General features: G+C 37.5%; 1 protein-coding gene across 1 annotated transcript in view; it reads left to right on the forward strand.

Annotated features, from left to right (window-relative positions):
* Window positions 1-16,709, forward strand: part of ARHGAP42 (Rho GTPase activating protein 42) — a 283,181-nt gene that overhangs the window by 241,686 nt on the left and 24,786 nt on the right. Inside the window, exons 10-16 of the mRNA XM_066371165.1 lie at window positions 1,255-1,364; window positions 4,069-4,147; window positions 5,510-5,549; window positions 12,590-12,652; window positions 13,993-14,067; window positions 15,022-15,106; window positions 15,657-15,715. Of these exons, the coding sequence (XP_066227262.1) occupies window positions 1,255-1,364; window positions 4,069-4,147; window positions 5,510-5,549; window positions 12,590-12,652; window positions 13,993-14,067; window positions 15,022-15,106; window positions 15,657-15,715 (511 nt within the window). The remainder of the gene's footprint in view (window positions 1-1,254; window positions 1,365-4,068; window positions 4,148-5,509; window positions 5,550-12,589; window positions 12,653-13,992; window positions 14,068-15,021; window positions 15,107-15,656; window positions 15,716-16,709) is intronic.

Raw genomic sequence — 16,709 nt, forward strand, 5'->3', positions numbered from 1 at the left:
TGCAAGCCTTTCACCTTCCGCACTGCTGTGTACTGTTTACTGAAATGCTGGCCAATGAAGTTTGTCAGAAGAAATCGATCGACGCTCATTTACTCCAAGAGTAAATTGGTCCCTGAATGGCTCGCATGGCTAGTGAACAATATGGAACACAGTGTGCTTTAAAGATTATTTAGTCTGGCCTTATTTTAACAGATTAGAAAATCAAGATGATAGAGAGTAAGTGACTCGCCCATCACGTGGTATGGATCATGGCAGATAAACCTTGATCCTTAGACACATGCTCAAATATGTACATCATTTGAAACTTCCTGTGCTTGGTATTCTTTAGAGTTTAATAATTCAAGTGGAGAGACAAAAAGTAAAGGACAACATACCAGAGGAAAACTTAGATTGCCACCATCGTGAGAAGTCATTAAATGCTATAATCACTCATAGTTTCTACTCTAAAAGTTTCATGAGAAAGATTACCAGAAATTTAGCTCATGTGAGTCAGTGAGCTAATATCAAATAGACCCAGCCACAGTTCTTTTAATAAATCTAAGACTTTTACAGGCAAAGAAAGTAGAATTAATCAGCCATTAGGCAAACATTCCTCTTAAAAGTGGCATCTCAGGTATAGAAGAAAATTCCTATTTATGAGCCTATGTTGGATCCTGTTCAAAGTGTCTTAGTGTTAGTAGCAGAGTAGCAGTTGTTACCAACAAAGAAATCACATAGTATGTATGATATAGCAATAGCATCATAGCAACTATATGTGAGAACTATATTATTTTAGTAGCTCTCTTAAGGTTTTTTGCCAGCTGTCCTTTAATACTGTAAGGCTCTAATACAGACACACACATACACACACAATAGTAATCTCTCAGCAACCTAGGAACTTTTGATACAGAGCAACACTGTTGTATCCTGACAGACATTCTGGATATCTAATTGTGACATTACTCTAACTCTAATTTCATGCCTTCTCTAAATCTGAACTTAATATTATAAGTAAATATATTGAAGTGTACTAAACAGACATATCACAGACTTTGAATAAATATATACATAAATGCAATGAATTTGTTAATTAATAATTTGGTATATTATAATTGGGCAAAATGTCTCGTTCATAGGACAGAGTGTGATTATGGCCTTGAGACATAGCCTATACTCTTAAGTTTACATTTCAGTACAGTGCTTTTAGGTAGAAGATGTAATATTTTTGAGTTTACCTTGTCATTGTATCAACACATGTTCCCCTTCTTGTTTCAGAATGGCCTTGTTACCAGCTCACCAGAAATGTTTAAATTAAAATCTTGTATACGTCGAAAGACAGATTCAATTGACAAACGATTCTGCTTTGACATAGAAGTAGTTGAAAGGTTTGAGCTTTTCTCTTTACTTTATATTTAGTTGTTTCTCTGTTTAAATATAAATGTGAAACACTATACAAGTGCTTATTCCAAATCTCTTTTTAGAAACTATACATGTTTGTTTCGTTCTTTTACATGGCCATTCAACAAATGCACATTGCATGATGCTTTCAAAAAAATAAATCAAATACCGGATGCTAGCAAAAAAGTAACATTACTCAAAGAAGAATCTGGAACAGGCGTCCCCAAACTGCGGCCCCCTGAGGCCATTTATCCGCCCCCCGCTGCACTTCCGGAAGGGGCACCTCTTTCATTGGTGGTCAGTGAGAGGAGCACTGTATGTGGCGGCCCTCCAATGGTCTGAGGGACAGTGAACTGGCCCTCTGTGTAAAAAGTTTGGGGACCCCGAATTCTGGAAAATCAGTATAAGTGACCGGATTCAGGGAAGTCCATCACAGTGAAGGTGCCTGAGAACATTGGCAGGATTCCTGGCTCAGCCTCTCTGTAGACTCTTTTTTTTTTAGAGACAGAGAGGGAGAGGGTGGGAGAGACAAGAAGGGAGAGAGATGAGAAGCATCAACTCATAGTTGTGTGACCTTATTTGTTCCTTGATTACTTCTCACACGTGCCTTGACTAGGGGATTCAAGTTGAGCCAGTGACCCCTTGCTCAAGCCAGTGACTATGGGGTCATGTCTACAATCCCACGCTCAAGCTAGGGACCCTGCACTCAAGCAGGATGAGCCTGCTGAAGCTGGCAACCTCAGGGGTTTTGAACCTGGGATCTCAGCATCACATGTTGATGCTCTATCCACTGCACCACCACCAGTCAGGCAGCCTGTTTGTAGACTTTTGTGAAGCCTGAAGGTCTTGCTTCCAAGGACTACTAAGGCACAGCTGAGAATTTCACTAGCTCCTGCAGCCAGTGAGATTCAGTGTGGACCCTGTATAAAGCATTGTCCTGGACATCCTTAGCCACAGGATATTGGGAGAGACATAAGTTATATCCGAGGTTATAACCTAATGAGAATATTTAACTCTACTCCTTTCTTGGATCAGTACAGCAGAATAGAAACAAGAAGTCATGTACTTTTTGATTTTTGTTCTATTTCATGATCTGTTTTTCCCCTTTTGCATTACTACTGTATTTTCTCAATACTCTAGCTTTGTGTGTGGCCTCTATATATACTATGACATAATATATACACTTCTACATACTGTATGTACTTACGTATACAATAGCTTGTACTATCATAGTGCAAGACCCCCATTCTTATGCTTCTTTAAAATTGTGTTACCTGTTTTGGACCTGTGTTCTCATATGTTATGAAACTACTTATTAAGTTTCTCTTCCTCTTCAGAAAACTCCTTTGGGATTTTTGACCGGTGTTACATTAAAGTTATTAAATAATCAATGGGGAATTGAACTCACCTTGGAGAGTTACATACTATTTTTTTTTTTTTGTATTTTTCTGAAGCTGGAAACGGGGAGAGACAGTCAGACAGACTCCCGCATGCGCCCGACTGGGCTCTGCCGTGACCAGAGCCACTCTAGCGTCTGGGGCAGAGGCCAAGGAGCCATCCCCAGCGCCCGGGCCATCTTTGCTCCAATGGAGCCTTGGCTGCAGGAGGGGAAGAGAGAGACAGAGAGGAAGGAGGGGGTGGGGGTGGAGAAGCAAATGGGCGCTTCTCCTATGTGCCCTGGCCGGGAATCGAACCTGGGTCCCCCGCACGCCAGGCTGACGCTCTACCGCTGAGCCAACCGGCCAGGGCACATACTATTTTTTAGATTTATTCTGGAACATTTTCTTTTTATTACAATTTTGACTAGAATTATTTTCATTAGTAGAAAGTCTTTTTCTGTTTAGATGGTTGGTTGAGACTACTATATAGATAGATTATTATTTGCCATGTATATCAATTCTTCTTCATGTTCTCATCACGGAGCCCTCTAATTTCCTGTTTAAATTTATTTTCTGAACAGTCTGCACTGTTAATTACTGCATTAATTCCACTGTATTTGGATCACATATCTTTGTCTTTCTTGTATCAGTTTCCTCCCTCTCTTTGTCCACTCTGTTTCTCTTGAAGTACATCCTCAAGTAATTATTTCAGAGTGGCTGCATGGGAGATAATTGTTTTTAAATGGGTAATTATAATATTGTGATCATGCTTTAGTTAAACACTTTAGTTTCAGTATCTTATTATTAATTAAATAGTTACGGTATGAGGCTTTCCATATTGCTATATACTCATCGTAATTATGATATTTTTAGTGACTAGGTTGTACCACATTGGGATCCTAACCTCAATTATTCTCATATTGTAGAACATTTAGGTGGTTTTGAAATTGGCTGAATTTAGCTATCAGCCTTTTTGGTAGTTTCAGGGAAATAATTTAAAACTACTTCCTTCAGATACTCTTATACCTAGAACATTAAATTGCTTTACCACCTGTGATCAGTAGGATTAAAAATATTTGTGTGTGTTGGTGTCTACAGTGATTTTCTGAAAGATAGGTATAGGTCATTTTTTTTTTACCTTTTTAAAATGTTTTTCTTCTTTTCTCTTCTCTTTTCTATCTTTTTCTTTTTTTCTTTTTCCTGATTTTTCTTCAAATTTTACCTTTATAGTTAAATAACAATTTTAAAAATGATAAATGTGTAAAGACATAACAGGAATAAGTTGAATATATAAAATATGTGTTTCTATTAGGCACGGGATCATCACATTGCAGGCCTTCTCAGAAGCTAATCGGAAGCTCTGGCTCGAAGCCATGGATGGGAAAGAACCAGTAAGGATATAATACATTTTATTTAGGTTTTACTGTTCTAATAATCACAAAGGACATCTGAAAAAAATGCATCTGAATTTTTTTCTATGTCTGTAGTGTATTTGAAAATATTAAAAGAGCAAATCAGAGGAGTGGAAGCCTACTGTATTCCTAGTGTTGTCTCAGTACTGACACGTCTACCAACTCTGTGATCTGTTTCTCAGGAGGACATGCAGGATAGATTTAAAACCCTAAAAATTATTTTTTAAATTCACTTACAGCCATTAATTTGGTTGCTGATTGGATTATTCTGTTCAGCTAATGGTTATTGAGTGCTCACTCTTTGCAAGGCCTATCTCAGCTTTGTTATCAGTGTGATAAACAAATTCAGGATAAGAACTAGTCCTGTAGTCTCACTTGATAAAACTGCCTGTGGGTTGACACTTCTTCCCTCGTCCATATCCTTATTTTTCTAATAGCTATTTTAATGTCAGTGTGCTAATTTATAATTCCTGGGAAGGCTTTTGTAAATAGAAATAAACTATTAACCACTGTTTTCTTTATGAAGAACATGGCATTAGATGGTCAGGGGGGTGAGCCTGCAGAGCCAGTGGGATGCCACATTCTGTCCCTTGGGACCTGTCCTTGGATGGCGAAGAACCTGTGAACAGTCTCGTGTAAAGTACCTGTGTAACAACAGAGCTGCCCAAAAAGTGGCCTGCAGACCTTGAGACCATCCCTCTCAGGGGTACTGGTCCCTGGCAAGATGAGGGCAGAAATGATGTTTAAGCATCTGGAAAATGTAACAGTTTGAAGAAACCATTTTGTATTTGTTCAACCTCACAAAAAATTTGGACTCTGCCTCTATTATGTTTTTAATATTTATGTTATTTTAATTGTATGTATTGTAATATGCAAAAACAGCAGTCAATGACAGATGGAAAATTAAACAAAACAACTTTTCACCACTAATTGAGAGGCAAGACCTGCCCTAGAGCAGATTCAGAAGACAGTGTGATAGCTCAGCAAGTACCAGTTAGGATTGTACATGTTGAGAGGAAAACACTAAGTGAATAATGCGAGTAAAAAGCAATCAGGTAAACTCCATCATGAACCTACTTCCTCAAGCAGGGCTATCATACATTAGGAGAACGAGATGCACAAGTCGGATGGAAAGAGGTAGACTTCTCCCCAGGCCAGGGCAGTCAGGGATGGAAAGGGAGGGGAGGCAAGGTTAGGTACAGGGTGGGAGGTGGCACTGTGGATGCAGCAGCTGTAAGACCTTGAAATCAAGACAGGCTCTCTGTGTATCATTGTACCCTGGTAATTTTCTCCACTAGGTCATTAACTGCAAGTAATTGATTGACTTCCTGTGTTTTTTAGATTTATACCCTGCCTGCCATTATGAGCAAGAAAGAAGAAAGTAAGTCATTTTAATGATTATTTGCAATTTTATCACAGTTATTTTTAGTTTTTTAACTCAATTGACTTTACTCATAATGTCTAAATTTATTCTTTAAATAGACTTGATAACCTTGACTTTTAAATTAATAAAAACTGATTTTTTTTTCAGCACTCATCTGAAAGTCATAAATGCTGAGTGTCTGAGAAAACCCATCATTTTAACTGAATAAAATTATTGGTAGTGATTAATTTCAAAAATTATCAAAAGAAAATATATGATTTAAAATCCCTTTAATATTAAAGATTAAAGAAATATTTCCAGTGTTTAGTCTTGCATTTCTTTCTTTTATTGCTAATCAAGGAAAGTGATTAGTATAAAAATCTTTTTGCCCTGGCCAGTTAGCTCAGTTGGTTAGAGCATCGTCCCAAAACACAGTTTGATCCCTGGTCAAGGTACAAACAGGAACAGATTGATGTTCCTCTCTGTCTCTCTCTCTCACTAAATTCAATAAATTAAAAATAAAAACAAAAAATTATTTAAAAAAGAAATTCCATTACCCTCTTGTATCTAATCACAGAAACATTAACCAATGAATTAAAGACTTCTGTAAGTATTCAATGTTCAATCTAAACCATTACCTAAAAAGTAACCTGTTATATAATTTGCATTTGAATATAGTTTGAAATGTGTTTTCTAACATTGATTTCATTTCATATCCATTATAAAGACGGTTCTTTCAAATTCAAATGACTTACTCAAGGATGGACCCTTAGAACACAACTGAATCTAGACATGGTATTAAATAATGCTTTCTCTGGAATTCTTTGTTGGTGCCATGAGCCTTGTCACCGGTCAAACATCAATTTTGTGTGATTATTTTTTTAGCTGATCTTTCTACTCTTCGTCTGGAGAAAATGAGAAATGTGAAAGAAAATGTTCTATTTTCTCATGCAATTCAGTTCTACAATATATATTCCATTGTGTACCTACTTTATTCCAGGTATCTGATCATAACTAGGAAGAAGGAAGTCCTCTCAAATGATGTTTCTGCTAATTAAAGTCGCAATGAAAGTGTAATGACAGGCAGCTAACGTTTGCTTCTTATGTACAAAATCAAAGTGATTGGACTACAAGACACGTTCATAATTTCGCAACAGTTCTAAGTTTCTGCCACTGTGTGCTTCAGTGACTTTCCCCATGTGTGCCTAGGGAATGTATTGTCCCAGCAGTAAACAGAAAGGTTATGCTCATTCTCCATATCCTAGGCAACTGACATCTGTCACAAATGTTCCTGAGCTTCATACTGCTGTTTAGATAGTTTAGTTCTGGAGGTTCTCAGACATCCATTGGTTATAGTCTCCTCCTTCACCACCACCCCCACTCCCACCCCCAACCCCAGGCCACTGATCAAATACAGTTTTGTTTCCACCACTGAGACCCAGGCAGAGGGGTAGATAGTAGGTTCTCTTCCTGAGCAGAGCAGGAAGAAGGAGCATTCTGGGCCAGGTCCATGGAGAGTTACCCGCTCATCCCTTAGGGAGAAGAGAAAGCATCCAATGGGTTTCACAAACACCAGGAGATGTGCTCATTTCTCTTTCCTGTTTCTTTCAAGTCACATATAGTGCGGTTGTCCATGATCAAGGGCCTTTTAATCTGGAATGGCAGGTTAGGAAAGTGAATTAGAAATTTAAGACAAGTATTGTTTTGTTTTGTCAACCCTGAGAATGTACTGTAAGGCCAAGTAGATTACATCTGTAAGGACATGCTGGGTTTTTAATTACTGGGAAATTGAAAGTACAAGGACTTTTGCTTTGTTAGTTGTATGGATGACTATTCTTTTTCTTTTCCTCATGGCTGTTTGAATTCTGTTGAGATTAATAGCTTTTGTGCCGCCAAACTGCCTATAGAAACTTTTATTTAGTTTCAATAAAAGCTTTAGCCTTGAATAGTTTCAGCGGGGAGGGGAGGCGACAATGTTTACACTTAACTTTCAATTGAATAAAAATGTTTTTAAGTTAACCTGTCTTCTGTTTCTACCTCTGAAGTCCCGGTATCATTAATATTACAGAATTTCAGTTCCTAGAAATTTGGTGGTAGTTGAATTCTGTGTAGTCCTCTGGTCCTCTCTGTGACAGGGAGATACAGAGCAAGGGTAGGGGTCCCTGTGAGGAGTTGATAAAGTTGCTCCTGTGAGGTGATAAGCACTAACCTTTATAGAAGCCACCAGAGAAGGTACTTGAGTAAGCCAGGTACAGACCAGTAATTACGAAGCTGTCAGTCAGTAAGCACTCATTGGCCATCTGCCCAGGCCGGGCACTGACTGACTCAGCAATCCGTACTTCCCTGTCCTCTGCTGTTGTGGCACGAGTACCTCCACCTCCACTCCAGGAGAGTGGTGACAAATTATAAGCCTTTCACGGTGAGAGATATGATTTGATTTAGTAATACTTTTTTGATGACATTTCATTTGAACACTAAGGAGTTCCTAGTTTCTCCTTTTTATGCTCTAGAAAGTGTATTTTTGTTGAATTTACATCAGCGTTGATATTAAGTCTAGTAGCCCTTTCGTGGCTTTGGGAAGTCATTTGTTTTCCTTTCAGAGTTTGTGTGTGCTCCTGACTTCCCTCGGAAACAACACTCCATGTGGCCACCTTTCTGCCAGTCACCAGGGGACAGGGTGTGCAATTGCCTGTTTAAGACACGTTGCCCTCTTCTTGTGCGACCTGGGCAGAAACATCTGGGTGCTTAAGGAAAAGCACTGTTAAAGAGTAGTTGGCAAGGCAGCCATGAGTAAGCACTGCTGCTGCTGTCCTTTGCTGCCTTTTTGTATGACTCGGTAAGTCAGTAGCCTAAAACAAAAAAAGAGATGTATTTCAGTTAAGCATGGAACAGTTAATAGTATGGTACAGCCTTTATTTAATTTATTCCTTTCTGTCACAGCAAACTGTTTAAGTTGTACAATATTAATTCGAACTGGCCAGGTTATGCTGTGGTACAGATGATCCTCAAATCCCAGAGGCTTACCACAGTAAAGGTTTGTTTCCTGACTGTAATACGTGTCTATTTAGGTCAGCTGTGGCTCCGGGTCTCACACATAGTGGTCACTCTGGCATTCAGGCTCATGAAGTAGCCTCTCCCTGTGTCATTGTTGATCTCGAGCCAGGGAGAGAAAGACCTGGCAAGCCCCACACTGGTTCTTGGTGTCTACCGGATGACACTGGCCACTTCCATTCCTGTTTCACTGGCTAGTGCTTACGTGTGGCCATGCTATCTCCGTGGGAACTGGAAAACGTAATCTTCCTGTAGGAAGGTGCAGCATATCTGGGTGAAGAGTAATTCCAGACTACTTCAGTCTGCTCAGTTCCAATGAAAGGATATGTTTGTTCATTGTGATTTATTAAAGGATAATGAGAATATAGGAACTTTTCTTAATATACAAGTTACTTTTTTTTTCAGTAGCCAGCTAGATTCACAGGGTTCTGTAGGGATTATGCCTGATCTGTGTTTATTTAAAGAAACAGAGTTTTCCTCTAGCACAAAATATTTTAAAAATAATAATGCATGTCTCTTTGAAAAAATAGCAGTCCTGGCAGATAATTCCTCAAGCCTCAGGGACTACAGGCATGCCCAGAAAATACCTTGTTCATGTAATTTACATATGTAGGTATTTCTATTCTCCCATAGCCAATAATGGTGGCGATGGCAGTAGCCAACACTCTGTAGCACCTACTGTATTCCAAGCGATATTCTCGGAGTTTTGCAAATGTTTCGTCTGAAAACAGCCCTCTGAAGAAGATACTGCTACTGTCCTTACTATTTCGAAGAGGGAACTGAGGCCCAGAGAGATTAAAAACTATGCCTAGTAATACAACTAGAAAGTAGGAGAATAACTACTGTCCCTTTCATCTGGTTAGAACTAAGGATTGACATATTTATTTCTTTTATTTTCATTTGTATAGCAGTGATATGTGGACAGGTGCACATGGAAAAGGAAACTACTCTTTATTTAGGTTAGTTTCCATGGTAGGAACTCTTCAGTGCTTCATGAGGCTTTATCTTTATCTTCAACAAACATTTAACATGCTTTATTATTTCCCTTCATTGTATAAGTGAAAGAACTAGGGTTTATAAAAATTAGTAAGCACATTCCCATTTATAGTCTAAACTAGAGCTGAGATCCAACGCTGGGTTTGCCTGGCTCCAAACAAAGGCAGGTGCTATCTCCACACTACAGAACCTCCCTGTACTCTTTCAAGCAGTAGCAAAGCTGTTCAAAGGAAACAAGCAAAAGCATGGATATTTTTGCCAGCATATGATACTCTTCCACATCTCTGGATTGATTAATGGCATTTTATTTAGTCAAGTGGCTAGAACTAAAGCACAAGATGCATTGGACACATCAGATAATGGCGCACAAGGAATGACCTGGCAGTCACACTGAATGCAAGATTGCATTCTTCATAATGAGCCTGTCCTGTTGGTAGATTGCAACAGGCTGGGGTTCTGTTCTGCTGCCAAAAATCTCAGTGTACCCTCAAATACATATAGCCTTGTTATTGCTTATTTTTCTCAATGTGGATACTTAAATTCTGTTTTCTATATCACAGTTATCTTCACTCATTTTGTCATGGGCAAGTTTTATTGAAATTTTTAAAAAATTATTTTCTTTCACACTTTTATTTTTATCAAAAAGTTGAACAATGTGACCTTAGGAACCAACCATTATAAATGCCAGAAACTTGCAGTTTTAATTGATACAAAAATACTAGTATATTGTTTTTACCTAAGATTACATTTCTGGGCTTGGTTTTTGCTATTAAAAATGAAAATTAATCATTTTTTTCTCATTTTTAAAATTTATTTTATAGTAGTTCCTCACATCTTCATCCACTTGTTTTTCTATTTTCCAGTAACTACTTTAAAATTTTCTGAACGTATAATGTATAAATGCGTAGCACTTTGAGTTATTGGAAACAATCACTTCTTGGTGTTCAAATGGAGCTCCACTCTCGTGTAGGTTGTCAACTCATGTTCATGGCCGTTCATCTTTGTATGTTGAGCTCACCCAGAGCATTCAAGTTCTGTTCACTTGACCTGCAGACACATAAATAAATGAGCCAGTTCTTATTTGGTGACAGCACATATTTTAGTTTTGGCATATTTCTTAATATGTTTTTTTAAAATTTCTGAAGTACTATTTATTTTTTAAAATATTATATAGTTCCTATCCTGCAAATAAAAATGAGAATTGCTACATTTATCCTCTTCTTTTTTTTTTTACTTGTAGTTTGCAAGTAAAAAGTTAGTTTTTTCCTAAGAAAAAATATGCTCAAATTATTACATATTAATCAAATTGGGTCATATCATGCTGTGGATTAGTCTTTTCACCTAACAACACATAATAAACATTCTTTCATGTCAGTACCTGTAGCTTTTTGAGCCATAGATTTTTCAAACCATTCAATTATTCAGTTTCAGTGTTTTTCTATGTGTAGGATTGCTTCAAGTTTGACTGTTGCTGGTGCCTCTTTGTGATTTTTTTTAGCATAGTTTTCTTTTTTTTTGAGAGAGACAGACTGGCAGAAAGGGAGAGGGATGAGAAGCATCAACTTGTAATTTCAGCACTTTAGTTCATAGATTGCTTCCCTTACATGCCTTGACCAGGGGCTCCAGCAGAGCTAGTGACCTTGGGCTCAAGTTGGTGACCTTTGGCTCAAGCCAGCGACATTCAGATCATGTCTATGATCCCATGCTCAAGCCAGCGACTTTAGGATTTTGAACCTGGGACCTCAGTGTCCCAGGTCGATGCTCTATCCACTGCGCCACCACCGGGTCAGGCTAGCATAATTTTATGATACATATTTTTTTTTGGATCTGTGTTGAGTTATATGAATATATTTAACATATATTTAAATTGAAGCCTGTTTTAATTTTTTATTAGTTTGAATCATCTTCAGATGTTGTTATTTGGGAATATTAAGAAATACCGTATCTCCAGAATGTGATATGTAATGTTTTCATTACATTTCATAAAATTTTTGAGTTTTTTCCTGAGTGTTACTTGGTATTCTTAAATCCTTTTTAAACAAGTACTATAATTTTATCAGGACCCAAAACCTTAAAAGAAAGTAAGAACTGATTTAAAGAAAATCTGACATAAAGCAATGAAAATAAATTGTTACTTCATTGTGTAATAATAATCATAATAACCTTTGGGGATTTTTAGTATCATGACTGAGGTTATTTTGAATTACTTTTTAAAAAAAATTTTATTTAGAAAATTAAATTTAACAGGGTGACATTGATCAATAAGAGTACATAATATGATACAAATTGCAATAGCAAGAACATTGGGCTTGGAATCAAGAGACCTAAGTTAGAATCCTGGCTCTAGAGCTTAGAACAAAGAAAATGAAGTTTCTAGCAATCCAATGAATCATTTTAAGATTGTAAAACCTTCTCTCTACTTCATAATGTTGTTTTGAGAATCCCATGGGAAAGAATATATGAATAGCTTTGTAATATAGTTATTAACATACGAGAAAAGTTTATTCTTATTGATTTTGCTTTTGTTATCTGTAAAAACCTGTAGTGAAGGATATTGCTAATTTTAGGAAAAATGGATAGGTAAATGTAACTTATATATTTATATATTTTTAGAGAGAGAGGAAGTAGGAGTGAGAGGGAGAGAGAGAGAGAAAGAGACACTGGTTTGTTGTTCCACTTATTTATCCATTCATGGTTGATTCTGGTATGTGTTACCAGGGATCAAACCCATAATCTTGGCAAATCAGGACAGTGCTCTAACCAGCGGAGCTACCTGGCTAGGCATCAGTGTAACATGTTTGCTTTCTAAAAGAATTTGTATTTCTAATGAAGCAAGTTCATATAATAACTTTGGTGAATGTGAACCATCTTCCTCCACTTCTACCAATGTAGAAATGTAAAAATTCAGATTCTATCCAGAACTAACATTAAGTCATAAACCAACAGAGCCAAATGATGGGGAAATGTCAGGTTCATCATAAACACCTAATATGATTTTCTTTTAATTTCAGTGTACTTAAATGAAGCAGGGTTCAACTTTGTGAGGAAATGCATTCAAGCTGTGGAAACAAGAGGTCAGTATAGCCTGACAAGCATATGGTTACCATAGTGTGGTCCCCATTCTTACATAAAAATGCTCACAAAATGAGAATGTATTTAGCCATTAACATGAAATTAATTTTAAGAATTATATTAATATATAAAATACATAAACACATAAATAGCTCTACTTTCAACTTCAGTTTACCAAAAATCATTCTATAAACGTATTTCTCTTAGTGACATTTCCCAAAATAGCCTCAGTGTACTTCTCCTTGATGGACTCTGTATTGTTTGTTATTGTATGTAGTTCTTTAGTTTTTTGGATTTTTTTTCAAGCTATAGGGAGTTCAATAGGACTCCCAAGTAATTTTTCTTCAGCATCTCCTTCCTACATGAGTTCCTTCAGTGACATCAGTCACTGTCCCAATTTCAGCACCTTTTCCTCCTCTGCTCATCCCCTCCCTCCTGAAGCCTACTCTGATTACCTGCTAGACAATTACACTTCCAGGAAGACTTGTCTAAAGCAAAACTCATATTGGGCTTTGCAGTTCTGTAAACTTTGGTTCAAAATTTGATGTGGCCACTTAGAAGTTTTGAGAGGTTTAAGTTGTTTCTTAAATTCTTTGAATCTGTTTCCTCACTTTTTTTTTTATAAATTTTTATTAATTTTAATGAGGTGACATTAATAAATCAGGGTACATATGTTCAAGGAAAACATCTCCAGGTTATCTTGTCATTCAATTATGTTGCATACCCGTCACCCAAAGTCAAATTGTCCTCTGTCACCTTCTATCTGATTTTCTTTGTGCCCCTCCCCTCCCCCTCTCCCTCCCTCTCCTCTCCCCCCCCCCCCGTAACCACCACACTCTTGTCCATGTCTCTTAGTCTCGTTTTTATGTCCCACTTATGACATCAGATCATTTACAACAAAATGGATGGATCTTGATAACATTATATGGAGTGAAATAAGTTAATCAGAAAAAACTAAGAACTGTTTCCTCACTTTTAAAGTGAAGATTTAAATGCCACAAAACTGTTCACCCTGTAGAACTCCATGACTGAAGAAATAGATGAGCAATGCTGTTCATCCCTTTCCATGTGTAATACATTTTTTTTTTATTCAAATAGTGGTGAGTAGGCAGTGTACTTTGCTACTTCGAACGTCCTCAAAGACTTTCAAATCACTGTTCAATGTCTGCTCTGAGAAATGTATGTCTGGTGGAAACTTTCAGGGTAGATTTTCTAAAGTTAGACTACAAAATAGGATAAGTAGCTTTGAAATTCTGTGTAGGCATGTGTCTGAGTCTTTAACATTCTGTACTTGGGAAGTTGTGTCTCAATCCATTTCTCTGTGGTTTTTCTTTCTCATTAGGCATCACAATTTTAGGCCTCTACCGAATAGGAGGAGTGAACTCCAAGGTTCAGAAACTCATGAACACCACATTTTGTAAGTTTTGGATGAAGCTGTTGCTTAATTAATTTTTGTATTCTTATAGATAATTTAAACCATGGGGTTTTTTTAGATAAAGGCTATGCTTGTCCTAGAGTTATTTTCAAGTAATATTTAAAATTAATATTTGTATTCAGTTTTCACTGTTTAGTTATAGTGGATGAACAGAATTGAGGGAGGGGGCCTTTTTATAACATTGGTCTTTTTTCTCAAGTGTACTTTGATTAGCTAGAGCAGGGGTTGGGAAACTTTTTGGCTGAGAGAGCCATGAACGCCACATATTTTAAAATGTAATTCTGTGAGAACCATACAACGACCCATGTATGTTATGCATTATCCAATAAAAATTTGGTGTTGTCCCGGAGGACAGCTGTGATTGGCTTCAGCCACCCGCAACCATGAACATGAGCGGTAGGAAATGAATGGATTGTAATACATGAGAATGTTTTATATTTTTATCGTTATTTTTTTTTATTAAAGATTTGTCTGCGAGCCAGATGCAGCCATCAAAAGAGCCACATCTGGCTCGCAAGCCATAGGTTCCCAACCCCTGAGCTAGAGGGACGAGATTTCTATATGCTGCATTCAGATTGCAGCTTGAATCCTAACTGAGTTGCTTAAAGCTTTGTGATCTTGGGTAATTTGCTTAACCTTTCCATGCCTCAGCCTTCTCATCTATAAAATGGAGACAATAATAGTGCCTGCCTATGTAAGAATTGTGAGGACTGGAAATTTTAATCCATCTGAAGTACTTAGAAGCATGGCCAACACAAGGCACAGCTCTGTGATATTAGCAATTAGCAATAATTTGATTTGGGTAACTGTCATTCCACAAGAAATATCTGAGATTGAGTTTCTTTTTCTTTGACTTGCTTATTTATCTATTTTCTTAATGGTGTGAGTAATATTTTGAATTGAACGATTGAAACATTTTATTTTTACTCTCTTTAGCTCCCAAATCCCCTCCTGATATGGACATTGATATTGAACTGTGGGATAATAAGACAATAACAAGTGGACTGAAAAACTACCTCAGGTGAGGAAGGTGGGGCTCCTGGCACTCGCCCGTGACCTCTCCCGGGCCCGGGCACCGCCGGCCATTCCGAGCACGGGGCTGCACTGGCTCCTGAGGTCTGAGGGGAAAGGGCGCCAGGTCATAACGTGTGTGTGCAGTGTTCTGGAGCTTGTCCTTGGCTTCTCGAATAATAAACTTAAAAGGCTGTGGTAGTTTATGGATACTAAATAATGTCTGCTTCATATTAAATTTAAATGTGGGGTTCACATGTAATTTTAAAAGTAAGTCGAAATTGAAAGTTATTTTTCTTAAACGATCATCCCATATCTGAGAGGAATTTTGTCACCAAGTGAAAATAAAGTGTCTCTCAGTATCTCTTTTTAATGTGATTGTGGCAAGAAGTGCTATAGGGGGCCTGGTGTCTCTTGGAGCTGCATTTTCACTCTGCTGGAGCCTCCCCAGCCAGGACCTTATCCTGCAGCTCAATACCCTCGTTCTCAGGAAGCTCTGAAAATTCAGAGGAACTAAAAAGATACTGCCATTCTGAAGTGTGCTTCATTCTCCATTGTAGGTGCCTTGCAGAACCACTGATGACTTACAAGTTACACAAAGATTTTATTGTTGCTGTCAGTAAGTACGCTTCCATCAATGTCATTTTAGGCTGTATTACTTAGAAGCGTAAGGTTAAATGAGCTGGTTAAGATTTCTCTAAATATTGCCCAAGATATTGTCAATCTGATACTTAATAGCTTACAATATGGCTTATTAACAGATAAGAAATTGCAGAATGAACTAAAATATTTGATCATTTCATAAGACCTCAGTGTGGTGAGTCTGGGATGATTAGAAGGAGATGTAATTATTCTAATTACATTTTAATTTGATTGATGGATGTCATTTTTTTTTTTTTTTTTGCAAGAGCAACTTTGGTTAAATAGCTAAGACTATACATATGTACGGTCAGTTATGCCTCTACCATGCACATACCCACATACTCTATCCCAGTTACTGTTGGCAGGCAACAGATACTTCCATCAATCTCCTCTCCCCCCGTATTATATTTACAGTATTGGTGATCACATAGCTATGTCATTTCTTGAGATCCGTGACTGTTAAAATATGATGTGATAGGTTTAATTCACATCTGATAGGTTTAATTCAAAACTGGAGGGGCAGTGGGGATAAGGGGAATCTGTGAGGAACTTGTAACCTGAGAAGTTAGAAATACTTACTTGTAAACCATTTGAACCAGAGTGCCCGGGCGCCATCGGAGCCCATCACAATGAGCTGTAACAATTAGGGGTTGGTGTTGCATTGTTAAAATGTATGAGGTGTGACTGTAACAAGAATATTTTTCACAATCCAAGAAAGAAATCAGTGGCATTATTTTATTACCACACATTGTAATGTCACAGGAAATGTTGTTTGCTGATAAAAGTGTCAGATGAAGTTGAGTGACCTTGGTTTTTAATCCAGCATACATGACTGACCACATGATCTTGTAAATAGATATATATTGCTATACTACTAAGCTTTCTCCTGAAAGCTATCTACTCTACATTCTCCTCATAAAAATCTATCTTTATGAGATGAACAAGACCATAGAATGTATATAATCCGACAT

This window comes from Saccopteryx leptura, chromosome 1 (assembly GCF_036850995.1).
Source record: "Saccopteryx leptura isolate mSacLep1 chromosome 1, mSacLep1_pri_phased_curated, whole genome shotgun sequence".
In the NCBI taxonomy this organism is placed as follows: Eukaryota; Metazoa; Chordata; class Mammalia; order Chiroptera; family Emballonuridae; genus Saccopteryx; species Saccopteryx leptura.